This window comes from Purpureocillium takamizusanense, chromosome 8 (genome assembly GCF_022605165.1).
Source record: "Purpureocillium takamizusanense chromosome 8, complete sequence".
NCBI lineage: Eukaryota > Fungi > Ascomycota > Sordariomycetes > Hypocreales > Ophiocordycipitaceae > Purpureocillium > Purpureocillium takamizusanense.
Genome location: NC_063075.1, coordinates 2,356,795 through 2,379,215, shown reverse-complemented (window position 1 = coordinate 2,379,215; position 22,421 = coordinate 2,356,795). Strand labels below are relative to the sequence as shown.

Below are 22,421 nucleotides of genomic sequence, written 5' to 3'. Positions count from 1 at the left end.
CTTTGTTCTTCTTCTTCTTCATCTTATTCTTATCCTTCTTCGTGGTCGACTCCTCTCGGCAGTCAATGCGTACCTTGCCTGCCGAAACACACAGACACACGCGCGGACGCGCCTCACTTTTCATTCATGAGGAACATCCCGAAAATAGACTCCACTGCTGAGCACATTCCAGTTGGCCCCCCTGGCAGCGACGCGGCGCGGGCGTCAAGCGAGCGAGCACCTGGCTGCAGGTGGTACGTACCCATGTGGCAACGCAGCACTGCCCCCGCACGGTCCAAGCATGACTGATTACTTTGTCGCGCAGCGCTCGTACAAGATGGAGACATTGAATGGAAATGGTAGACAGCGGATGCAGTGTAAACGTCAAAAATTCAGAGACGCCGCCATGCACGCTCTCCATGATGGAATGCTCGTACTTCTTTAGCACAAAGTACCCCGTGTCGTACCTACGAGTAATCCTGCTCTGCTCCGCGCCATGTAATAACCGCATCGCCACTGCTACTTCGTCTTCCGCCGCGCCTTAAAAGTCTTCAGCGGGTCGCCCTTACGACCGCCAGCTCGGAACCCGCCGCGCTTGGTGCCCTTCCCCTTGCGATGTCCACGTGCCTTGCCGCCCTTGCGCAACGGCACGAACCCAATGTCGTCCTCTGTCAGCGCCTTCTTGCCCTCCTTGGGTAGCAGGTAGTCGGGGATGTGCTTCAGATGAGCTTGCTGCCTCGCCGTCCTGAGCTCACCATCGTGGCGGAGGTGGTTGATCTCCGACGGATTCTCTTCAAAGTACCTGACGACGTTCAGTTAGTCAGGGGGTTCCATATGCGTGGCACCCGTGCAAGGTCGTCGGCGCATACCTCTTCAGCTTCTCGCTCTTGAGCAGTTCCTGGCGCAGCTCCCGCGTCCTGGCCTCGCGCACGGCCACCTTGGTGACGGCGCGCAGCGCATCGTTCATGCGATACCGGAACGCCTCCACCTCTTTCGTGTTGAAGTTGTACGGCTTGATCTCCTTGCCCTTCTTGGCCTGCTGCCTCGTAATGCGCCCGAGGACCTTCTCGTCGTTCTCCGCCGTTGCCGTCGTCGTCGGCATGTGCTTCCTATACAGCTCCTTGGGCACGACAAACGACAACGCCATACCCGCCTTGCCGGCTCGCGCCGTCCGCCCTATGCGGTGCGTATACGACGACGCGGACGTGGGGAGGTCAAAGTTGATGACCGCCGCCACGTTCTTGAAGTCGATGCCTCGCGAGACACCATACTCCTTGTCGCGCTTCGACGTTTTCCTCTTCTTCTGCGGTCGCTGGCTTTGCTTCTCGCCGACCTCGTCGCCGACCTCTTCAGGTGCCTCGTCTCCCTCCTTCTCTTCGTCCGCCTTCTCCTCGTTTCCAAGAATCTCTTTCTCGTCCGAAGCGATGATGATGTCGTAGACGTTGCGGTTGAACTCCTCGACTACGTGCAGCCTCGAGTTGACGGGCAGCTCGGAGTTGAGGATACAGCTGCGAATGCCAAACTGCTCGAAAAAGAGCTTCAGGCGGTAGCATCGGTCGACGTCGCCCACGAAGATGATGCATTTGCCCTTGACCAGCTGCAGCTTGAAGATGACGTATGCCAGCAGGAACTTCTCATCTTCACCGCACTTGGTCACCAATTGCGTCACGCCCTCGCCCTCGGCGTCCGGTTCCTCGAGGTCGAGCAAAGCCGGCACGTTGCTCCGGTAGAAGATCTTCTTCAACGAGTCGACCTCGTCCGTCAGAGTAGCGCTCATCATGATCGTCTGGATGCCCTTGGGGATCGACCAAGCCAGGTTCTCCAGGTCCTCTTCGTAGCCATATGACAGAAGCAGGTCCGCCTCGTCCAGGACGAGGTGCGACAGCTTGGTCACATCGAGGGGCGACGAGTTCGCCTGGACATTGTGCCAGGCTCGGGCGGGAGTCGATATGACAACATCGGGAGACGTCGACAGGAGCGATCGTTGCACCGCGTCGGAGAGTTTGTCGGTCAGCTTCACGGCCCGGACATCCTTGGCGCAGTGCGTCGAAAGCTGCTCGATCGCCTTGAAGACCTGGTCGGCAAGTTCCCTCGTCGGCACGAGGATAAGGGCCGCTGTTGATGCGCTTGAGTCCGCCTATATCGCAGTTAGTATATCAGACCACGTAGGTTTGTTCAGGGACCGGCTGCCGCGGCGCCATGCCCGGGTCTGCACGTACAGCTTTGCGCTTCAGGATGCCAGCGAGGACGGGGAGAACATAAGCGGCCGTCTTGCCGGAGCCCGTCTTCGCCTTGCACAGGACGTCTTGTCCATTCAAGGCCAGCGGAATGGCCTTGCGCTGCACGAGCGTCGGCTTCAGGAAGCTCTGTTCCGCGACAGCCTGCACTAATCTTGGGTCAAGTCCCAGGTCGGCGAATGTGGTATCGTCGTCTGCGGCTTTGGGCTTGGCCGCGGGTTCATTCTTTGGCCCCGGAGACGGCACGTCGTTCTGGTCAAGCTTGCGTTTCATGGCTGTTGCCGGATTAATTGCAGGTCGGGCGAGGTTGTGCTTGTGTCGGTAGGAAAATATTCATACGCGGAGAATCTCTCGTCGACTCTCAAGAAAAAAAATGCCCATGCTCGCTCGATAAGGTACGTACCACACTCCACTGTACCAAATCTTGGTGGGGGGTTCCTCTGCTCCTGCAAGAGAGTGGAGCGAGCGATTGCTGTGATCAATCCTGCCTACCCTACAACTGCACGGGCACTTCAACATTTCCGCTCTCAACATACTTGACGTTGATGTTCGACCCGACAGCGTGGAATATGTGGTGTCTGGTATTCTTAAATGTTTAGGATAGCTCCCATCTCCCATGGGGCTAATGCCTCGTGTTGGGTAGCTGGCGACCCGACTTGAGCTGCAGTTGTGTCCGGACCGTGGCTCCTCTATTTCGCACCTTATCCACAGTGAAGGACTGGCAATACAAGGGCAGAAGGACAGGCAGCAGCTGGGACATGGAGAGAAACACAAAACAACAGATGTGAATTACAAGCTCGCGAGGCCTTCCTCAAGAGTCCCTTTCACGCACCCTGCGGGGGTGGCTGGAGCAAGTTACGCGATCGATGTAGAAGGACACGGCGCGGGCCGTCGCCAGATGTCAAAAGGCTACCAAGGTACCTACGCACTTCATGCAGGAGGTACATCGCGCCGAGCGTTTCTCGAGGGACATTCCAGCTCCTCCAGCACCACCAAGCCCGTTCAAAGAACCTGTCGCCAATTCCCTACTACCTCTAGTACGCAGCGCGTACCTGATGTACTCGTACTTGGTGCCTCTGCGCTTCCCGCACGGCACGCACCGGCCTCGGGGCCTGCTCGTCTCCAAGTTTCCTCGCGGGGGCCGCCAACGCGGTCAGCCGCCTTGTGGGGCGGACCATCGCCCGTAGGACAAGTACTTGACTCCAAAGTCACACGGGGTACCACGAAGACGGCCCAGACGAGGTACCTCGTTTGGAGACCTCTATTAGTAGTCAAGCAAGTACCTTGGCTGGCCTGTCTCCTCGTCTAGGTCACCACCAACTCGTCCATGTCGGGCCTTGGCTTGCCATCGCTTCTAGAACCTCGGGGTGCGGCTCGACGGCGCGCTCACGACTACAACTCCACAAGGAAACTGGGCATTGGGGGTATAGCTATCTGAACGGTCCTCCAGACAAAACAGCGGCCTCATCCGAGACAACATCCCTCTCTACGGCGGTCTGTCTCGGTCGCCAATTCCACCCAACAACATCATCCCGGGGCCGTGGTCGTCCCTGGTCCATCGTGGCCAATCTGTACCACAAGCCCTCTGCTGGAGTTGTCTGGCCGCGGCCGAGAGTCCCGGCCAGGCGGGCCACAGCCTCGCCCTGTCCCCCCCCCCCCCCTCCCCAGCGTCCCTCGTGCCGCCTCATCGTCCCCGCCAGGCAATGCGAACCTCGATTTCTCCGGCGGATGTTCAAGATACTGATGAGAACGGCTCAAACGACGCAGCAATTGCAAGACTTGAGGCCCACGATAGCCGCGAAGACGAGACAAAGAGTAATAAACACACAACGAAATGACCCGACGAAAAAAACACACCAAAGCAATCTCGGGTTCGCCATAAAATCACCGAGCTCCGGCCCATCCTCTCCATCTCCGTGCAAATTTCGCTGAAAGAGGAAGTTCTGGCCTTGCGCCAGGCCCACCGAGTACAGTCTGGAACACTGCGCTGCCAGGCGTGCCGGCCCCTTCCCCGATATTATACTCGAACGATATATCTGTGATTAGAATTTCGTTTCCGACCCAACGGACCCCAACTTCGACCTCCCTGGTCAGGACTTATTGGCACTGGGCGATTCCTACCTTCCCTTGGTGCTGCTGAAGAGGTCTGTCACAGGTCAGCTACGGCGACCAGTGGCAAGATTGCAACGCGTCCCAAACCCACCTGGAAAATGCTCCTTTGCATATTGCTCGCACGCCTGTCGCAATTCAGCCAGCGGTCCCTTACTGTGCGTTTGTGCAATACATACCTTGGCGGGCTTGCCAACCTTTTGGCCGATCACCTTCCACTTGTTGTTCTCATACTCTTTGATGGCATTCAACAATGCTTGGCTCTGTAATTCAATGTTAACCAACTGCAACGAGCATTCACATTGTGGGCAAACCATACCTCATCTTCAGCAAACTCGGCATAGTGCATGTCCTATGCGCCTGTCAGAGCCTATGCCGTACTTCTGTGACGGACAGCCGTATACCTTGTACCAATGCTTCTTCACCGACCCTTCGGTTCTCGTGGGGAACGTCTATCAAGCACACCGTCAGTCGTGGAGCCTGTCGGGTGAGGGAAGGCGACGTACCTTGGCAATCTCGGCCCAACTGTTGCCGGCATCACGCATCTGCTTCAGGCGCAGCTCTTCCTGGGGCGTCCAGGGCGTGTTGGTCCTGCTCTTCTTGGCCGGGGGTTGCACAGGCGTGGAGTTGGCGTCGTCTCCGGCAGCGGGCGGCTGGGAGGCGGGCGCGGACTGCGGCGCGGGAGGTGTCGGCGCGGGAGGCTGACTCGGGGTGATGGGCGCCGCGGGGGCACCGGTGGCGGGAGACGGAGCAGCGTTGGGGGCCGGGCGTTTCCGTTGCCGGCTCGGCTGGGCCTGGGTCTGCGTGGGCGTCTGCTGCTGCGAGCCTCCCTGAGCGGCGGGAGGTTGCGGGACGTTCATGGGCGGCTGTACCGGCGTGGGGTGGTGCTGCTGCTGGCTCATGTTGGGCTGTGGCGCCCCATACGGGAATTCCATGCGCTCATTGCGGCGGTTCATGTCTGTCTGGTACGGGTGGTTGCTAAGAGGGCAGTCGGGTCAGCAAGGCACGCCCAGACTCGCGAGAGGACGTCATGGTATCGCGTGGGCAGAGGCTGCGACCCCGGCGCAGACGACAGAGGCCGTTGCTGGGTGACGGGCAGAGGTCATCCTCAGGCGCCTGTCTGCGAGGGCGAACGATGGGGAGGAGAGAGAAAAAGGGAGTGATGGACGGGGCGATGCACGGTAGGCCGACGCTGGCGTCTGTGTCTGGTGCTCGGGCGGGCCAAGTCGACAGACAGGATCGAGGGGGTCCCGAGAGAGGCCACCATGAGATAGTGCATGGATGCAGAGTGGCATGCATCGGGGTGACATGACGTGACAGGCCCGGGCCGGCCAGGACAAGAGGCAGCGAGCGAGGGCGAGGACAAACACGGGGTCGGGGTACCAGGAAGGACAAGAGGATGCGGCAGAGGTACTTACTGCATGTCGTTGGGCTGATGGGTGGAGTTGGAGTAGACGTACTCCGGCACGGGGCCGACCTGCCACTGCTGCATGATCTGGAAGGTGGCGGGAGTGAGGAGTCAGTATCAAGACGGTGCTGGTAGAAAAGAGAGCCAGAAGCTGCGCGACAAGACGACGGACGCAACGCGAGGCAAACAAGGCAGGCAGCTGTGCGATGGCGGCGCCGCTGATTGATGAAGGACGGGAGCGCGCGCGCGCGACCAGGCAGACAGGCAGGCGGGCTGTGTGTGTCCGTCAGCTCGCCGGCATGGGTCTGCGGCGGCGTGTGTGGTTCTGCAGCGACGCGCGGGTCGTGTCGCCAAGCGAGCCCTTTTTTTTTCTTTGGCGAGCGGCGACGCGTGCGACGGGGCGGGCGGGCAGGCCAGCCAGCAGCAGGCAGGCAGGCAGGCGGCAAAAAATGACGCGGCGAGCTTTCGATCAATCGCCAGCTTGCCGCAAGGCTGCCTGTGTCGTGCGAGCACGACGGGATGCGCGACGAGGACGGGCAGCGCGATGGGCGGTACTTACGGGCAATGTATTCCTTGGGTTCAGCGAGGTGGCATAAAGCACATCCGACGTGGAGAGGATGTCTTCGGTTTTGCTTGGTTGTGCGAGGGAGAGCTGGGGGTGGCAGGGAGACAAGGTCAGGTCGCACAGGTGGTCCGAGCCTCGGGACTAGTAGGTGGTATTCGTAGCAAGTAAGAATCCACGCTGGCCGGGCCACGGGGTTTGCGTAATACGGGGCCTGCAACCTGGAGCTGCGCTGCTGCGCCTTGGCTGCTGCTAGAGAAGGGGGGTGGCTAGATGCGAATGCGGCAGTTGGATCGAGCTTCGCTGCTGGTGATGTGAAGTCTTTGGCTCTGTCCGGACCGCTCTGGCGCGTGGGTGCGCGTGTTCCCGTGGTGCGTCGACGGGTGAATGTGACAGCGAGCGAGGCCTGAGACTGCAGTGCGGGTGAGTGAGTGAATGAATGCGTGTGTGTCGGTGGTAGTGGTGGTGGTGGTGGTAACGGCGGTGGATGCGCGTGTGTGTGTGTGAGAGTGTCGATTGACGGCTCCAGGTGCCGAAGCGTGTTGGCGTGAGATGATGCGCGCAAAGGGGGCTGGGAACACGTGTGTGGTTGATGAGACGCCCACGCCTTGACGAGCCCGTACAGTGCAGTGTGATGTATGTATGTACGACAACTGCTTCTGCTGCTGGTGGCTGGGATTCCAAAGCCTCTAAGTGCTAGACGGGCAACGCCTCGCTCGCTCAACAGATGAGCGCGCGTTCCAAGCGACGCGACGATGCGAGTGCTTCGAGCCTGGCCTGGCACTCGTTTGTGGCCAGATCAGGTACGCAAGGTACGTACTAGTAGTAGACAGATGGCGGCAGCCGACCCAGAGCAGGGCACCGCTGATGAGGTCGTACCGGGCGGCGGTTGCGCGATGGCACGACACGGCACGACACGAGAGCGTCTCGAACCGCCCGGCAAGAGACGGTTGGTGTTGAGGCGTCGCGTCTGTCACGACTTGTCGACAGTGGCAGTTCAAGGTAGCAGCTGTGGACCCAGATCCGCGTTTGGCAGCGCGAGCGACCGGCAAGCAAGCGGTACTTCGTTGCGGGAGGTATACTTGAGGATGGGCGGCGGATGGACGAGGTCGCGACGGGAGCGTACTGTACCTCGAGCCCAAGTAACTCGGGCGAGTTTGGTTGGGTTTCGCGGGCCAAGTACCTGTATGTAGGTGTTGTGTGCGTGCGTGTTTTGGACTTGGACCTTGGGCTGCTGGCGTCTTGCGGGTGAGAGGGGGGGAGGAAGCGGGCGACGGGGGGACGCGAGGGACCTGGAGTTTGGGCGCCGCGAGCTGTGCAGGGGCCAGATCATTTCCCTGTACCCACTTTTTCGTGGAGGGGTGGCTGGGCCGCATCCGAGAGTGGCGTGACCGTCTGCATCAAAGTTTGCGTACTGTGTGAACCCGACTGCGGGACACGCCAAGAGACAGTGCGAGCAAATTTCGCTTGCGGCACGTGAACGAGCGCGTGCTGGCACCACCCCGCAGGTGGTGACGCGCACAAGCACTAGCAGATGTAGAGTACTTGCCCTGCGCTCACACGTTCTGCAAGCATGAAGAAGGTACGCAGTACCTAAGGGGGCAGCCGCGCCCCACCTGCATGACCTAAGGCCCTGGCCCTTTCGTGACCACGCCAAAAGACGCCAGAGCCCACGCTCAAGGCGGGGCGAGCCACAAATGCCTGTCGTGTTGCCAACCAAGTACTGCGGTATGTACGTACCTCATGTACTGTACGAAGCAGAAACCCTCTTGGCGCCGTGGACACACCGGAGGGTGATCTGGCGCCGGCAAAAGCCCCAGCCGGCTAGCTTGGGGGCTTGAAGACGTTTATGTTCCAATACACGAACGTAAAGTGCTATGCACGGGGAAGAGGTACTTGAACAAGTGCAGGGGCAGGCGGTCTCTCTTAGTAAGATACCCACTCAGGTAGTACCCAGGTGGCCGACCGGAATCGTTGCTGTGATGCATCGCGGACAAGTACACGCAGGTACCCCGTGTCAGCACTACTCGAGGTACCTACAATGCAGCGCTTAGCAGCTCTAGATGCCCAGCAGCAAGGAGGGAGGGGTGGAGGAGCGATCTGAAGATGGGGGCGCTCCATGAATAGCACTTCACCCAGAAAACAAAACCATTTCGAGCTACCTAGTAGGTTACCTAGGAGGCATGGTCAATATCCCACGTCTAAGTTGGCTTTGAATGTCCATGGCCAGAGACTCCGGTTTGTCACCGCGCCTACGTTAGGTGGTATGGAAGGTACTACTAACAGGTATGGAGTAATTATCTCAATTCGCAGGAGCCAGCGGCAGCGGCTGTCACGCGACACACGTCTGCTTCAGGGCCCGCTCGCCGTCCGTTCCTCTCCTGGTTCGTCTGCTTGTCTCGACGATACTTCCTGTCTGTGAGCCGCAACTTTGATCCAGCCCTGCGACGCCACGAGCAGACCAGCCCAAGCCGTTGCCTTGGCGCGCATCGCACGCAGGGTCACGGATACTTGGGTCAGCAGCTCCACCATCCGTCCCTGCGCGCTGGCACACCGCGAGTAAGTTCTTGGGTGTCGACGAGTACTTTGCCTGTATGTAACCCCGGACGCCGCTCCTGGGAGCCCTTTGGTTTGCTTGGCCGATGCTTATACTACAGTACTACAACGAAGAGTGACGCCTTCTTTCACGATCGATCTCGCCGAGACACATACCGTTCCCCACAAAGCAACCTCTCAGTTGCTCTCTACAATGACACATGGGCCGCTGACAACATCTCACCTCACTGGCGAGTCAGCCTCTAGAGACGGCGCGTCTGACAAGATGACAGCGATTATATACGCGACACGCATGCGTCATGCCAAGCGAGGCGGTCAAAGGACATGGCTGATGAGGTAGGGGGGGGGATGAGATCACCGTCTATTCTGTCGACTTGCCGAAACAACCTGCTCAGCCCAAACATGCGTAGCAATCACCGGCGTCACGCGGATGCCAATCTCGAAATCGTGTCGAGGGTGACGAGCCATGGACGAAGACTTCAAGCGCCGTGGCTGTGCTCGTTAGCCAGATGGCCAGAGGGCATGAGTTCATGCAGCGGAAGTCTGTGAAACTCCCCGGCTGCACTGCCCTGAACTCATGTCCCGTGAAACCTCACCTTCAAACTGCGGGCGTCTCTGCTACAGGCATCTCTGCCGCAGTGCGGATGCCGCAGAAATATTCCGATCCGGCAGTTCAAGGCGCGACCGCTTCCTCTTATTCTTCCCGCTCTAGGGGTCGGCGGGGATGTCAGCGTAGTGTCAGCGTCAACCCGGGACCCGCCATCGTCAGTTGCATCACATAAGCGACAGCCCAGCACCAGACAGACGCCTGCAGAAGTAGAACGCACAAACGGAATAGAGTTGTTTGCAGCGGCGTCAAGTTTCATCCGCTCGCTGGCGCGACCCAGTCTGGATCTCGAGTCGGGGCTGATACAGACATGAGATTGCGAATATGCGCTAGCGAGTTTCAAGGGTCCCTGATCCGACCCACGCCCGCTGCCGCCAGCGTTCCGCCCATACGAGTAGTTGTAGTAGTTGGCGATTGATGAGGAAGAAAGGCTCATGCGGTGCCTCGTCGCCGGGCCACCGGTTGGCGATGCCATCCGTCGACTTTGTCTTTCAAAAGAGTCGAGGTCTGTTCGCCGTGCATCATGACTGCGGTTGGTTGACGGGTTGGTTAGAGATGTCTTCAGCAACTGGCAGCCACATTCGCCTGCATGGACTGCGCGTACCATGTCGTCAACGGGTTTGAGGCTGCCTGGCTTCCCATGCGTACCAGTCTCTGACCAGGGTCGACCCTGAATGGATGGGCATAAGAAACGGATTCCGCGTTTCAATATGGCCGCTTCAAACTAAACAGCCAAGTCTCGCGACTGTGTCGCCGTCGCACCCTGCATCCCCTCACCCTCCTTGGGTCCGCCGCGACAGCAACCCTTCGATGGCATGTCGGCGGCAACCGATGGCCTCAAGGCGGCGGGGTTCAGCCAGGCGACAAAGGCTGTGGCATCCCGACCGGAAGCCGCTACAATGGCGCCTTCGAAACGGCCGTCAGACGAAGAAGCGTTGCGTTCGGATGTCAAGAAGAAGCAACGCCTGAAGCGGCAACCTCCTGGACGAGCACTCACTTTTCGCCCGCCACCTTGGTGGCCCTGCTTCGCTGGAGACCCACCGTCCCGTGTGTAAGTAAACCATGCCTGGCTCGACGCCTCAATGGCCGTAGTAATGGCCTGCCAAGTTGTGGGATGCTGAGCCGGGGATTTGGATGGGACAAGACGCCCAGGCGAGGTCTACGGAATCTGGTCCAGAAAAGAGGGCCGCCTAGCGGGCAGTTCGTTATGCGAACAGGTTGGTGCCGACTCGGCCACATCAGATGGGGCTCGCGAGCAATACGGACCCGTCTCGGCCACGTCTACCTGAAGGTTTCAAGACTGTCGAGATGACTGTCCTTGTGGCGAAACGGGGGCCGGTGATGATGCCCACCCAATATGCTGGTTCATGCTAAGGCTGGACCTTGTCATAAATAGGAGTCGGCCGAAGTGAGATGGAACAGGGCCTGCGGAGCAGTTGTCATGGGTGGCAACCCCCTGGCCCTTGTTGTCCCAGAACCGGAACGTCAAGGCCGCCAAGCTGTTTCGCAGAACGGTTGTTGCGCGGGTCCCGGCATCTGCGGCTCCGCGCTTGATGTTTTATCAACGGCTTGTTTTCTCGTTCTGCGCTGTCATCTAGATGTCCGTGCGGCATCGTCCATCTACTTCATCTTGCAACTTGTATCGCGCGTGTAAGGCCGCGCCTTTCTATTCTCTCCAGTCCTTAAACTCTCGTTTCTCTTCGCAGCCAGTTTACTCTCTTTCATTAACAACTCCAACTGGTTTGGCTGCTGACGCTCCTTTGAACATTGCTGAGTTCTGTGCGACGAGAAACCGCCACCCCCCCTGCACGCCGCCTTCAGACCAGTATCCCCTTCCCATCTAGTTTCGAATCGCCTGTTTGTTTTTTTGTTTCCGGCTCGAAGCTGGAAGTACGGACGTCTTGTCGCATCGGACTTTCGCTTCACTACGTGGCCTGGTTTGCCAACACTCGTTGTTAATAACCTCCGGGATTAATACTCTTGGGCGGTCTTCCTATATAAAGGAAGCTGCCTTTATATCCACCGTCGGAGGGCATTTCACACTCAAGCCCGAGGAAGCCCCGTCAGTCACGATGTCCCGGACGCAAATGATATCAGTGCACTCGCGATACTCGCCTGTTGGAGATGGTGTACGGCGCCATGATGGGGGAGGAGTGACCAAGGCTAAGAAGGCCGCGCTGACTGGAAGCGGGCGCGCCTGGAGAGAGGACGAGGTGAGCCAGCGCAAAGGGGGATAAGCGAGGAGAGAGTTTTGACTGGCTGACCCTGGGCCGTTTCAGGAAGCGTACCTGCTGCAGACACGCCTGCAGAAGATGCCGTACAAACACATCGCAGCGCACCTCAATAAGACGGAGCTGGCGTGCAGGCTGCACTACCACCAGCTGTCGCACGGCAGCACTCGGCGGAAGCGTACGGCATCATGCTCGTCCGGGTCCTCGGATCCCGTGTCGTGCCAGCAAGTCTTTTCGGGCAGCCCGGTGCAGAAGAACAAGTCGCGTTCTCTATCGCCGTCGCAGGCGGTGGTTGGTGCGTATCTGCCCATGGCAGCCAACGGGGCCAACGACGTGCAGCTGCCGAGCATCATGATGGTGGACAGCCCGCCGAGGCTGCCGGCGATTCTGCCCAAGCCAGAATCTATGGGGTTCCCGCGCCCGAGCGAGTCCCCGCGCGGGTATCCCATCATCATGGCAGACGCTCCACGCGAGCAAAGCCTGCCGGGGCCGCCGCCGCCGCCGCCCGTCAACCTGCCATCGCAAGGGTTTGGGCATGGATACGCGCCGGGGCTGCTGCGGCTGGACTGCGCGGGAATGCCGGCGGCGCCCTCTGCGACGTCGTCGGCAGCGGCAGCGCATACGGCGGCGCACGTGGACCTGTCGCGGCTGCACTCCATCTACGAGGCGCACCGCAACGGCTTCTGGGCGGCCATTGCGGACGAGTACGGACGGAGCACGTCACCGGCGGCGCTGGAGCACGCGTGGAAGACGGGCTCTTGCTGTCCGCAGCGAGGCGGCAACCCGATGACGCCGGTGGACAGTCCGGACCGGGACCGAGTGCGTGAGAAGACGAGGATCTCGTCGATTCTGGGATAGACGTGGTGCTTGTTGCGCCGATGAGGCGGCGATGGCGGGAGGAGTTGAAACAGCAGGCCAAGGGGCCGGGTATGAGTGGATGGATGAATGCCACGAGATGTTTTTTGTTTTGGAGGAGTCCTGCCGATGCGTTACCACCCATCACCACTACCACTACCACTACCACTACTACTACTACTACTACCGCAGAGAGGGCGAAGTGCTAGGTTAGCTAGCATGCACTCACTGCGCTACGTGTGAGCAATCAAGGCGTAGTAATGATTACAAATGGAAAGCAAGCAGTTAGGGTTGATGCTGTGCTGTGCTGTGTTTGCCCGGGCGATGCCAAGTTGAGCATCCATCATTGGCTTTCTCGGCACAAAGACCACCGACCGACTGGGGGGATGGGGGGCACAGACAGCATCGGGTATTGAAACTTGACGTGCAGCGGATTTGCAAAGCGGGCGCGGGGATTCGACGGGCGTAAAGCTACCTTAGGGAGAGGGGGGGGTTGCCCCGCGCACAAGTGGAGCTGAAGCTCTTGGTACGTTTTTATTTGTCGCGATGTTGGGAATGAAGAGAGAGCAGGCCAGGCCGGCCGACGGAGGGCCGGACTTTTTTTGTTTGAGGGGGGATTGGTTGTTGCGCGCGGGACGAAGCCCGCGTTTAGAGCTCTTTCTTGGGGGGGTTGTTGCGTCCAACAAGCCTCAATCAAGCTTTTTGCCTCGATCTCTTTTTCTTGTCTAGCAGCAGCAGCCGAGGACCCCCCGCCCGCTCTTTACGGTTCCGCCAAAGTAGTACATGTAGATTGTATGCATGTACGGGGGGATTTTACTGTTGGCTTGGGTTATACGGCGTCTTTGATATTTTGAGATGAGGGGATAATTTTGATTTTGTTCATCCATCCATCCATCTATCCGTCCATTCATCCGTTGCCAGCGTGGGACGTGTATCGAGTGAAACCTTGTTTCTTTATTCTTCGTTTCTTCTCGCTTGCTTGCTTGCTTGCGAAGAACTGACAGCCCCTTGTCGCTGGTTAAAGGGACTGCGCTGCTTTGCTGGTGAGTAAAGGTAATTCAATTCATATTCATTTGTCTTGGTTGTCTGTCATTTTGCCCCCCTCCCCCTCCTTCTCCCCCACCAACAACAACCACCAACCACAAACACCTTGCAATTGCAGTATGGAGCTGTCAAGCGGCAATGGGGACATGCGCGGATGAATGGACGACGGAGAGCTCCAATCCGATCCGCACGTTGAACAAGATGACGAGGAGGAGGAGGAGTAGAGCTCTTTTCGGCCCGGATGTGGTAATGTTTATGTGAGAGAGTGTGAAAGTGTGAGAGAGAGGCCGAGAGAGAGAGACACATATACAGAGAGAGAGAGAGAGAGGTCAGGTCACAGGGAAAGTCACAGGGACACGGCGCGGCGCCGCCCCGATGATCGGAATCGCGTACGTACAAACTAGATGACTCGATCCGGGACTGGAGGAAAAAGAGGGGGAATGAGCCGCGCGCCTTTTTTTGTTGTTGTGGTTTTTTCTTTCCTCTTTCGCTCCGCAATCGTCGCAGCAAAAGTTGTAAGCACAAGCGGGATTGATGAGCGACATCGTCGTTGGGCTCACTCACACCCACACTCACATTTACACTCACACGCGCTGCACGGATTTGGACTCGTCCGCTCTCATCATCCACATCCACGTACTTTGTACGCTCACAACAAACCCACGCCCACATACGCACACACATACACAGCGAAGTTACTGACGGACTGAGCTCTCCCAGCACTCAAGTAGAAGAGGGAGCAGATAAGGAGATACGCTTGAGAACAGGACAAGACCTCGTTGCAACACCACCACCACCACCACCACCACCATGGCGGCAGCACCACCACCACCACCACCGACAAACGACGGCCCTGGCCAGAGCCCCGTCCCCGGCGATGACCCCAAGGCGTCGCCCGACTACGTGCAGTTCAAGTGCCTCCCGCCGGGGGGTCCGCTGAACCGCTGGTCCACGACGCTGACGCGCGAGCACGACTTTCCCGGCGCTCAGGTAAGAAGAGAACAGTCTTGCCTCTCCTTGCCCTTGCCCCTCTCCTTTCCCTTCCTCCTTGCACCTTTCTTCTTCTTTTCTTCCATCGTCAATGGCGGCTGACGTGCGAGCTTTACGCCCTCCTAGGCCATGCTGTATGGCGCCGGCGTGCCCAACAAGGACATGATGAAGAATGCGCCGCAGGTGGGCATCGCGACGGTCTGGTGGGAGGGGAACCCGTGCAAGTGAGTATATCCCCCCCCCCCTCATACACACACACACTCTCCCTCTCTTTGTCCCCCTCCCTCTCTCTTGTGTCCGTGGGTGTCATATCTGGCAGACAATCTGTGTATGTAGAAAAGCTGACATGTCTTGGGGGCGGGCGGGCAGCACGCATCGTGAGTGATGAAGAACATGGGCGGCCGGCCACACGCTTCTCTCCTCTCGTGTGGCCGCCCCCCTTTTCTTTTTGCGCTCCCGTTTTGCTCACATCATGGCGCAGTGCTCGACTTTGGCAAGATCATCAAGGGCGCCGTCGAGAAGCAGGGCATGCTCGGCTGGCAGTTCAACACGGTCGGCGTGTCGGACGCCATCACCATGGGCGGCGACGGTGCGTTCTCTCCCTCTCCTTCTCCCCTCCCAGGAGTAACCCCCCCTTTTTACACTCAGGGGGCTCACCGGGTGTCCCCGACTTTCTCCCTTTTCCCACGCACGTATACATCTCCCTCCCACTCCATGCCATGCCATGCCATAGCCTGCCTCGAGGCGCCCGCCATGGCAGAGAGGACGATATTTGTAGATAGCAAACTTGAGAGAGCTGATGAGCTGACTTGGTCCCGCGCCGCGCAGGCATGCGCTTCTCGCTGCAGACGCGCGAGCTCATCGCCGACTCCATCGAGTCCGTCACCTCGGCGCAGCACCACGACGCCAACATCGCCATCCCCGGGTGCGACAAGAACATGCCCGGCGTGGTCATGGCGGCGGCGCGCCACAACCGGCCCTTCATCATGGTCTACGGCGGCACCATCCGCAAGGGCCACTCGTCGCTGCTCGGCCGCGCCGTCAACATCAGCACCTGCTACGAGGCCGCGGGCGCGCACGCCTACGGAAAGCTCCACGCCGTTGCCACCCCTGACGCTGCCGGTGGTGGTACTGGCAACAGCAGCAGCAGTAGTAGCGGCGCCGACGTCCTCGACGACATCGAGCGCCACGCCTGCCCCGGCGCGGGCGCCTGCGGCGGCATGTACACGGCCAACACCATGGCCACGGCCATCGAGGCCATGGGCCTGACGCTGCCGGGCTCGTCGTCGTACCCGGCGCAGTCGCCCGAGAAGGCGCGCGAGTGCGAGCGCGTCGGCGAGGTCATCCGCACCACCATGGAGCGCGACATCCGCCCGCGCGACCTCCTCACGCGCGCCGCCTTCGAGAACGCCCTGGTGCTGACCATGATCCTCGGCGGGTCGACCAACGGCGTGCTGCACTTCCTCGCCATGGCCAACACGGCCGGCGTCGCGCTCGGCCTCGACGACGTCCAGCGCGCCAGCGACCGCACCCCGCTGCTCGCCGACCTGGCCCCCAGCGGGCGCTACCTCATGGAGGACCTGTACGCCGTGGGCGGCACCCCGAGCGTGCTCAAGATGCTCATCGCCAGGGGCCTCATCGACGGCTCCGTCATGACCGTCACGGGCCGCTCCCTCGCCGACAACGTCGCCGACTGGCCGAGCCTCGACCCGGGCCAGCGCATCATCCGCCCGCTCGAGGACCCCATCAAGCCCACCGGCCACATCCGCATCCTGCGCGGCAACCTCGCCCCCGGCGGCGCCGTCGCCAAGATCACCGGCAAGGAGGGCCTGTCCTTTACCGGCCGCGCCCGCGTCTTCGACCGCGAGCGCGACCTCAACGACGCCCTGTCCCGCGGCGCCATCCGCCGCGACGACGGCAACCTCGTGCTCGTCGTGCGCTACGAGGGCCCCAAGGGCGGGCCCGGCATGCCCGAGCAGCTGCGCGCCAGTGCCGCCATCATGGGCGCCGGGCTCGACAACGTCGCCCTCGTCACCGACGGGCGCTACAGCGGCGCCTCGCACGGCTTCATCGTCGGCCACGTCGTCCCCGAGGCCGCCGTCGGCGGGCCTATTGCCCTGCTGCGCGACGGCGACGAGGTCACCATCGACGCCGTCCGCAATAGCCTCGACGCCGCCGTCTCCGACGAGGAGATGGCCCGTCGCAGGACCGAGTGGCGCGCCCCCGAGCCGAGGGTCAAGAGGGGCGTCCTGGCAAAGTACGCCAAGCTCGTCGGTGACGCGAGCCATGGCGCCGTCACCGACGGGTGGTGATGGGTGGGCGTGAGCCTCCCTGCCCCAAGGACGGACGATTGTGGGTTGCAAAGGGGCGAGGGGGGCGGGGATCTGGGACTTCAGATTCAAGCATCCATGCACGATCTGGTCGATGGGAAACGCGGCGGACAGGCATCATGACACATGTCTTGTGTGTGTGCGTGTGTGTAGTTTGTGTACACAAAATTGCCTGCAAAACAGAATGGATGATGATGATGATGACAACGACAACGACGATGCTCAACAAAGCAAACACGGCCCCCCCATGCTTTCGTACTCAACCGATAGTCTGCATGCAAACGAAAAGAAACAAACAGGGCTTCTGTCAAGGCAATAAAGAAGGAAAAAAACGAAGGGGGTATCGTAGCCTGCTCGCGGGCCCCTTCACCTACCCACCCACACCTCGCACGCGCCCCTTCCCCCAGGTCTCCTCTCTCTCTCCTGCTCTGACATGGCTATATCGTATCGTATACACAAGCTCTGACCTCCATTTCCTCGCCTGCTGTCTCATTGCCGCCGATTCCATTGCAATACAGTATTACGACTACTCCCCCAGCGGCATGCCCTCGAGCTCGTCCAGCAGCCGCCGCCAGTTGTCGGCTAGCATCTCGGCGTACTTGACCCGCTCGCCCGCCCAGTCCTGGTTCCAGCGGCTGATGTGGTACTGCGTGCTCTGGAACGTCAGGAGCTCGTCGCGGATGCACTCCTTGACGAAGACGGAGCGGTTGTGCTGCTGCACGATGGACTCCTTGTCCTGCGAGAGGGAAGACCCGACGTTAGCATATATGCGTTGCGCTGTGGGCAAACACGAGGTTTGGCTTGCCGGGAGATGTTGCCCGCTCGATGACATACCTTGATGATGGCCTCGGCCACCTTCTCAATCTCGCCCGGCTTTACCAAGCCCTCGGGCTTCGACCGCAGGCCCGCCAGTTTGGTCTCGTTGGTCTGTATCCTGCGCTCCAGGTAAGGGATGTTATCCTTGTCCAGGCGCTCCCGCCGCTCAAACAGCTCCCGCATGCTGACGAGAGCGTCGCGCTGTCGCTTGAGGTCCTCGAGCACGCCCTCATCCCACCCGCGGCTCTCGTCCTCAAGCAGAGTTTGGCACGTTCGCAGGTGCTTGCTCATGGCCACGAGCCCATCGTTGAGGAGCGGCACCTCGTTGGTGTCGCTGGCGTACGTGTCCGCCGAAGTCTCCGTCAGCGACGTGAGAGACATGGCGATGCGGGCGTGGTCCGCGGCCACGCCCTCGGTCCGCTTCACGAGCCGGTCCATGATGTTGCAAACGTTGATGTATAGCTCCGCGGAACGGCGAACTCCCGAGCGGGTGCGAGTGAAGAGCTCCTCCAATGTCGGCGGAAGCGAGTCTTCCAGCCCAGGGGGCAGCGCGCGGTCGTTGAACTCGTCCTGAACGGAAATGGTGGCTTGTTTCCGCCATACTGCCAGTTCCTGCAACATAGTTAGCAACGAACAACGCCCACCTCTTTCCGTACACTGGAGTGGCGACGCACCGTGGGAACTGTCAGGAACATGACAACCAGTTGCTCTTGGCTCAAGACGGGATGCCTGACGAGCGCATTCAGGAATCTACCCAGGCCCCGTCTTCGCTTCTCGATAAAGGCACCATCATTGGACAGGTGGTTCCCGTTGACGGCGACCCGCTTGGGCGGCAGCAAGGGGAGTACGCGGAAGGGATACCTCTTGTGCAGGCACTCCAGAAGCCAGACAAAGTCGCTGTACCGACGGATAACCTTGCTCCCCCGGCGCTGGCTCGCGACCTCGTAGTTGTGGTGCTGGAACATGAACATGCCCTCCTTGCCGGGCATCAGCGTCACGACGACCGTCTCCTCGACGTTGTTTCCCGTCCGGCCGGCGCTGTTCCTCATCGTCGTGGTGGGCGGCTCGTTGCCGGGAGCTCGGCCGGAGGCGGCGTCACCGCCAAAGGGGCTGGCCGCGGCATTTTGGACGGGGTCGTGGAAGCCGCCTGTCCCCGAGGGCGTGGCGCCTCCAAAGTAACCCCAGCCGCCGTGACCGGAGACGGAGCTGCTGGCCGGGCGGCCCGCATTGGAGGAAGCCGAGGTGCCCGGCGTCGTGGTGTAGTGATTGACGGCGCCCCTGCCCATCGTCGGTGTCGGGGTCTCGCCAAAGCCATTGCTGTGGCCGTTGACGGTGCCGTGGACGCCGCCTCCGTTAGCTTTTGCGTGGTCGTGGCCCTTGTGCACCTCGGGCGAGTTCCACGGGTCGTCTTCCGGGTCGTCCATGGCCGGGCGGAACGCCTTGGTCTGCGTCATCGAAGGAGGGGTCGCCGCCGCTGCCGACGCTGAAGCTCCCGAGTGCGAGCTAGACGAGGGCTGGGTGTGCGGTGGTGATGGCTGCGGCAAGGGCTCGGTGGGCGTCTGCGGCGGCTTTGCGGCGAGCTCGGCAACGGGTGGCAGCACGGGCTCGGCGGTGAGGCCGGGGAGCTTGGGCTGCGGCAGGTCTAGGACAAGAAAAATATATGATTAGCTGCTGCTGCCCCCACCACGATGACAGGGTCTCTCTCTTTCGGTCTCGGGCAAGCGATGGTGACGTCTGCGGTGAGTGGGCAGCCCAATCGACGCCACGGTGCCCAGCTGCATGCACGCGACTGGAGCCGCTTCTCAAGGGAACGCGAAGCAGCCATGGATGGAGGAAGGATGATGCACAAATATAGGGAGAGGGGTGGATGAAGGAGTAGGACAGACACTCATGTGTCACGGTGGATCAAGGCAACCTAGAACTTACTTGCGCGTCTCTCGTCCACGCCGTCGAGGCTGATGATGTCGCCCTCTTGCGCCAGGCCGACTAGTGCCAGCACGACGTTGAACTCGTTCCGCCCGAGTGACACGTCGGAGCTGTCGCCAGGCGCCACCAGGGACATGATGCGCGTCTGGGCTTCAGGTCCGAGTCGCGCGTTGGCGAAGAGCTTGGCGACGCCGCCCGACGTGACGCAGCCGCCGCTACCGCCGCCGTCGTGTTCGTCGTCGCGCAGTACCGCGTCGAACGTCTCGATGTACGAGTCGGGCACGTCGGACGGCGGGAGCAGGTTGCGGATCACGTCGGCGCGGCTGCGCTGCCGGCGCGGCGTGGGCATGTCCCAGGGCGAGGAATCGTCTCCGCCGCCACCGCCTCCGCCGCCGCCGTCGTGATCGTCGAAGAGGCCATTGGAGGACGAGGTCCGCTGCGAGGAGGACGGCTCGTCGAACAGGCCGCCGCCGCCGCCGCCGCCTCGGGCCTTGTTCTGACGTCGCGGAGTCGAAGCCATTGTTGGCTCGCCCCCGTCGTGGTCGGGCGGGGTTGATCCGAAGAGCGACATGCTGTCCGCCTCGCCGGGGGGGGGGAGAAATGAAGAAGAATAAGGAGAGCAGGTGTTGCCCTTGTATTATGTCGTGGGGTCCGCTGCGCGCGGTGGTGGTGCGATCGGTGGCTGGGGAGGAGGACTCTCAAGTCAGCGCCCCTGTCGTGGCCAGCAGCAGTGTGTAAGGTAGACGCCGCTGAGGACGCACCTCTGTTTCGTCAGACGATTCGTAATGGCGCCAACCCAGCGTTGACAATAGCCGGCGACGCCTGAGTCCCGGATCAGAGGAGAAGCTCGCGAGTCGAGAGGAAACGGCACGTCGCTAGCTGGCAATGACACAACATAGACAACGCGAGTATGCGGGCGGGCGTGACGCGAGCGAAGCAGTGACGAGATCAGCGCGTGGTGCGTGCAATTGGTGAAGTCATCCCCGGACGGTGGCCTCCAGCTCGGGTGGAGTAGCCGGCGCCGAACCTTGGAAGCTGCCCGCCCGCTCGCCCAGACACTGACTGGGTCGGGTCGCTGCACTAAAACCGACTGGGAACTGGATACTAACCTACCCATGCCGCCTGTGAACGGGAGGGCGGCGCCTCCAGCACGCTCGGATGGAAGTCTGGGCTCCTCGACAGCACGTGCACCGGTGGGCTATACCTCAGCACAGTCGCTACCTTACCTTAGTACCTACAGCACTGTGCGCACTACCTACAACACCAATTGGAGCGGGTAGTTGAGGCGGCGCTGCCAACTGTCGCGCCCGTAAGTACGCCGCGATTGGACCCTCAATGCTGAAGCCGTTGTGCTGTATCTGCCTGTAGCTCGGGCATCCAGCACGCAACCACGGCACAGCAACCCGCAAACGCCTTCAGCCTGTGGGCACCGAGCAGTCAGGCCATCATGGCGATCAATTCCTGCATTCTCAGGAGTCCGGGACCAGGTCCAGTGCCGCAAAGGCAGAGCATCGATAGCCTTGCGCATGTCCAAGCCCAATCACACTCTGGTCTACCACTGAGTCGGTAATTTAGGTCAGCAGCAAGGCTGCCCGTATGTCATCTATCCTGATCAAGCTCAGTGTCATTGTACAATGTATCTTCATCGTCCGCATTCGTGGCCGTCTACACGGCCCATCAAAGTAATACACAGAGCCGTCTCGGCCCTTGCCGCCCAATCTCCGACGTCCCCACGTCTCCCTCACCACAGCGTCTCCTCCACCGCTTTCTTCTCCACCTTGGCCTCGCTCTTGATCTTGCGCTCCCCAGGCACCTTGAAGTACAGACTCGGCGACTCGCCGGGCGCCAGCTGGTGGCTCAGATAGCCCCTGTGCGCTGGGTCGCGGTAGTACTCAATGTCCCGACGACTCGTCGGGTCCGGCAGCCGGTACCGGAACGGGGCCTTGCGCGCCGCCTCCAGCACGCCCGCGACATGCTCCTTGCCCACGGGCAGTGGCCGGTCCGTGTTGACCGACTCGCCCGTCAGCAGCCGCCGAATGGCCAGCTTGGTGTAGTACCTCGTCACCACCTTGCCGCCCGCGGCCTCGATGGCGGCGATGGCCCCCTCCGACGCGCGTGACACCATCACGTCGATGGGCTGCTTCAGGCATTCGGAGCCGCGCGACAGGATCTTAACGCCGTCCTTGACGCTGCCGACCAGCTTGCTCTCGATCAGCTCCTTTGGTGTGATTTGCTTCGTCGGGTCGAGTCTGCCCTGGTTGATCCAGTCCTGGATCTTATCGAGGTTCACTTCCGCCATTTTCGGTGCTCGGCTGTTATTCCCGCCCCTTTGTCAGCATCTTGGATCCCATCAAGCCCATTGCCGCATGCTCTGGAGATTCTCACAAGTTCGTGAACCCCATCGTGCCGTGCTTCACCACCAGCGGCGTTTGGCCGCCCTGGAACCACGGGTTCACCTTGCCGTGCTGCCTCTGGCCCTTGTGGCCACGACCCGACGTCTTGCCGTGGCCGGACGAAGGGCCGCGGCCCACGCGCTTCTTCGGGTGTTTGGCGCCCTTGTTGTAGGTAAGGCTGCCGACGATCGAGGCCTGCCGCGTCTGCTGTAGCGTCATGCCTGCGAGGCAAGCCGTCAGCGAGGTGATGGGAGAGCGCGCGCTGACCCTGCAGCACGCGGCTGTGCTGGGCGGTAGCAATCGGGGCGGCATGGCGGCGCAATGGGTGTCGCGATAGTCTGGTGGATGGATGGCTCCTGGTTTTTTTTGGGGTGAGGC

General features: G+C 60.7%; 7 protein-coding genes across 7 annotated transcripts; 3 read left to right on the top strand and 4 right to left on the bottom strand.

Moving 5' to 3' along the window:
• Nucleotides 1-306: 306 nt before the first annotated feature.
• Nucleotides 307-2,532, bottom strand: DBP9 (RNA helicase). The gene is made up of 3 exons (XM_047990404.1): nt 2,199-2,532; nt 849-2,116; nt 307-781 (listed from the first exon to the last, which is right to left on the bottom strand). Exons 1-3 carry the CDS (start codon nt 2,487-2,489, stop codon nt 499-501), a joined length of 1,842 nt encoding a protein of 613 aa, XP_047846411.1. The 5' UTR covers nt 2,490-2,532; the 3' UTR covers nt 307-498.
• A 1,346-nt stretch (nt 2,533-3,878) lies between these two features.
• On the bottom strand, nt 3,879-5,742 carry JDV02_008773 (uncharacterized protein). The gene is made up of 7 exons (XM_047990403.1): nt 5,506-5,742; nt 4,832-5,303; nt 4,730-4,777; nt 4,645-4,677; nt 4,505-4,588; nt 4,420-4,453; nt 3,879-4,362 (listed from the first exon to the last, which is right to left on the bottom strand). The coding sequence occupies exons 1-7, from the start codon at nt 5,622-5,624 to the stop codon at nt 4,334-4,336; spliced, it is 819 nt and encodes a 272-aa protein (XP_047846410.1). The 5' UTR covers nt 5,625-5,742; the 3' UTR covers nt 3,879-4,333.
• Nucleotides 5,743-10,972: 5,230 nt separating this feature from the next.
• Nucleotides 10,973-12,799, top strand: JDV02_008772 (uncharacterized protein). Its single transcript, XM_047990402.1, has 2 exons — nt 10,973-11,671; nt 11,738-12,799. The coding sequence occupies exons 1-2, from the start codon at nt 11,531-11,533 to the stop codon at nt 12,545-12,547; spliced, it is 951 nt and encodes a 316-aa protein (XP_047846409.1). The 5' UTR covers nt 10,973-11,530; the 3' UTR covers nt 12,548-12,799.
• Nucleotides 12,800-14,398: 1,599 nt separating this feature from the next.
• JDV02_008771 (Dihydroxy-acid dehydratase) lies at nt 14,399-14,806 on the top strand (the record flags this gene model as incomplete). The annotated part of the gene is made up of 2 exons (XM_047990401.1): nt 14,399-14,578; nt 14,705-14,806. 2 exons carry the CDS (start codon nt 14,399-14,401, stop codon nt 14,804-14,806), a joined length of 282 nt encoding a protein of 93 aa, XP_047846408.1.
• A 156-nt stretch (nt 14,807-14,962) lies between these two features.
• JDV02_008770 (Dihydroxy-acid dehydratase) lies at nt 14,963-16,890 on the top strand (the record flags this gene model as incomplete). Its single annotated transcript, XM_047990400.1, has 2 exons — nt 14,963-15,167; nt 15,407-16,890. The coding sequence occupies 2 exons, from the start codon at nt 14,963-14,965 to the stop codon at nt 16,888-16,890; spliced, it is 1,689 nt and encodes a 562-aa protein (XP_047846407.1).
• A 205-nt stretch (nt 16,891-17,095) lies between these two features.
• MVP1 (Sorting nexin mvp1) lies at nt 17,096-20,624 on the bottom strand. Its single transcript, XM_047990399.1, has 5 exons — nt 20,412-20,624; nt 19,651-20,332; nt 18,399-19,366; nt 17,743-18,336; nt 17,096-17,644 (listed from the first exon to the last, which is right to left on the bottom strand). The coding sequence occupies exons 2-5, from the start codon at nt 20,219-20,221 to the stop codon at nt 17,435-17,437; spliced, it is 2,343 nt and encodes a 780-aa protein (XP_047846406.1). The 5' UTR covers nt 20,222-20,332; nt 20,412-20,624; the 3' UTR covers nt 17,096-17,434.
• Nucleotides 20,625-21,185: 561 nt separating this feature from the next.
• On the bottom strand, nt 21,186-22,403 carry MRPL10 (YmL10). Its single transcript, XM_047990398.1, has 2 exons — nt 22,036-22,403; nt 21,186-21,962 (listed from the first exon to the last, which is right to left on the bottom strand). Exons 1-2 carry the CDS (start codon nt 22,353-22,355, stop codon nt 21,392-21,394), a joined length of 891 nt encoding a protein of 296 aa, XP_047846405.1. The 5' UTR covers nt 22,356-22,403; the 3' UTR covers nt 21,186-21,391.
• Between the last annotated feature and the right edge of the window lie 18 nt (nt 22,404-22,421).

Coding starts and splice junctions, on each gene's coding strand:
- DBP9 (XM_047990404.1), bottom strand. CDS start 2,489: ATGAAACGCAAGCTTGACCAGAACGACGTGCCGTCTCCGGGGCCAAAG. Junction 2,117..2,198: donor GCATCCTGAAGCGCAAAGCT/GTACGTGCAGAC, acceptor ACTGCGATATAG/GCGGACTCAAGCGCATCAAC. Junction 782..848: donor AAGAGCGAGAAGCTGAAGAG/GTATGCGCCGAC, acceptor GAACGTCGTCAG/GTACTTTGAAGAGAATCCGT.
- JDV02_008773 (XM_047990403.1), bottom strand. CDS start 5,624: ATGCATGCCACTCTGCATCCATGCACTATCTCATGGTGGCCTCTCTCG. Junction 4,778..4,831: donor GTTGGGCCGAGATTGCCAAG/GTACGTCGCCTT, acceptor TGTGCTTGATAG/ACGTTCCCCACGAGAACCGA. Junction 4,454..4,504: donor AGGTTGGCAAGCCCGCCAAG/GTATGTATTGCA, acceptor GAATTGCGACAG/GCGTGCGAGCAATATGCAAA.
- JDV02_008772 (XM_047990402.1), top strand. CDS start 11,531: ATGTCCCGGACGCAAATGATATCAGTGCACTCGCGATACTCGCCTGTT. Junction 11,672..11,737: donor GCGCCTGGAGAGAGGACGAG/GTGAGCCAGCGC, acceptor GGGCCGTTTCAG/GAAGCGTACCTGCTGCAGAC.
- MVP1 (XM_047990399.1), bottom strand. CDS start 20,221: ATGTCGCTCTTCGGATCAACCCCGCCCGACCACGACGGGGGCGAGCCA. Junction 18,337..18,398: donor TGTTCCTGACAGTTCCCACG/GTGCGTCGCCAC, acceptor ACTATGTTGCAG/GAACTGGCAGTATGGCGGAA. Junction 17,645..17,742: donor TGGCCGAGGCCATCATCAAG/GTATGTCATCGA, acceptor TCCCTCTCGCAG/GACAAGGAGTCCATCGTGCA.
- MRPL10 (XM_047990398.1), bottom strand. CDS start 22,355: ATGCCGCCCCGATTGCTACCGCCCAGCACAGCCGCGTGCTGCAGGGTC. Junction 21,963..22,035: donor ACGATGGGGTTCACGAACTT/GTGAGAATCTCC, acceptor CGGGAATAACAG/CCGAGCACCGAAAATGGCGG.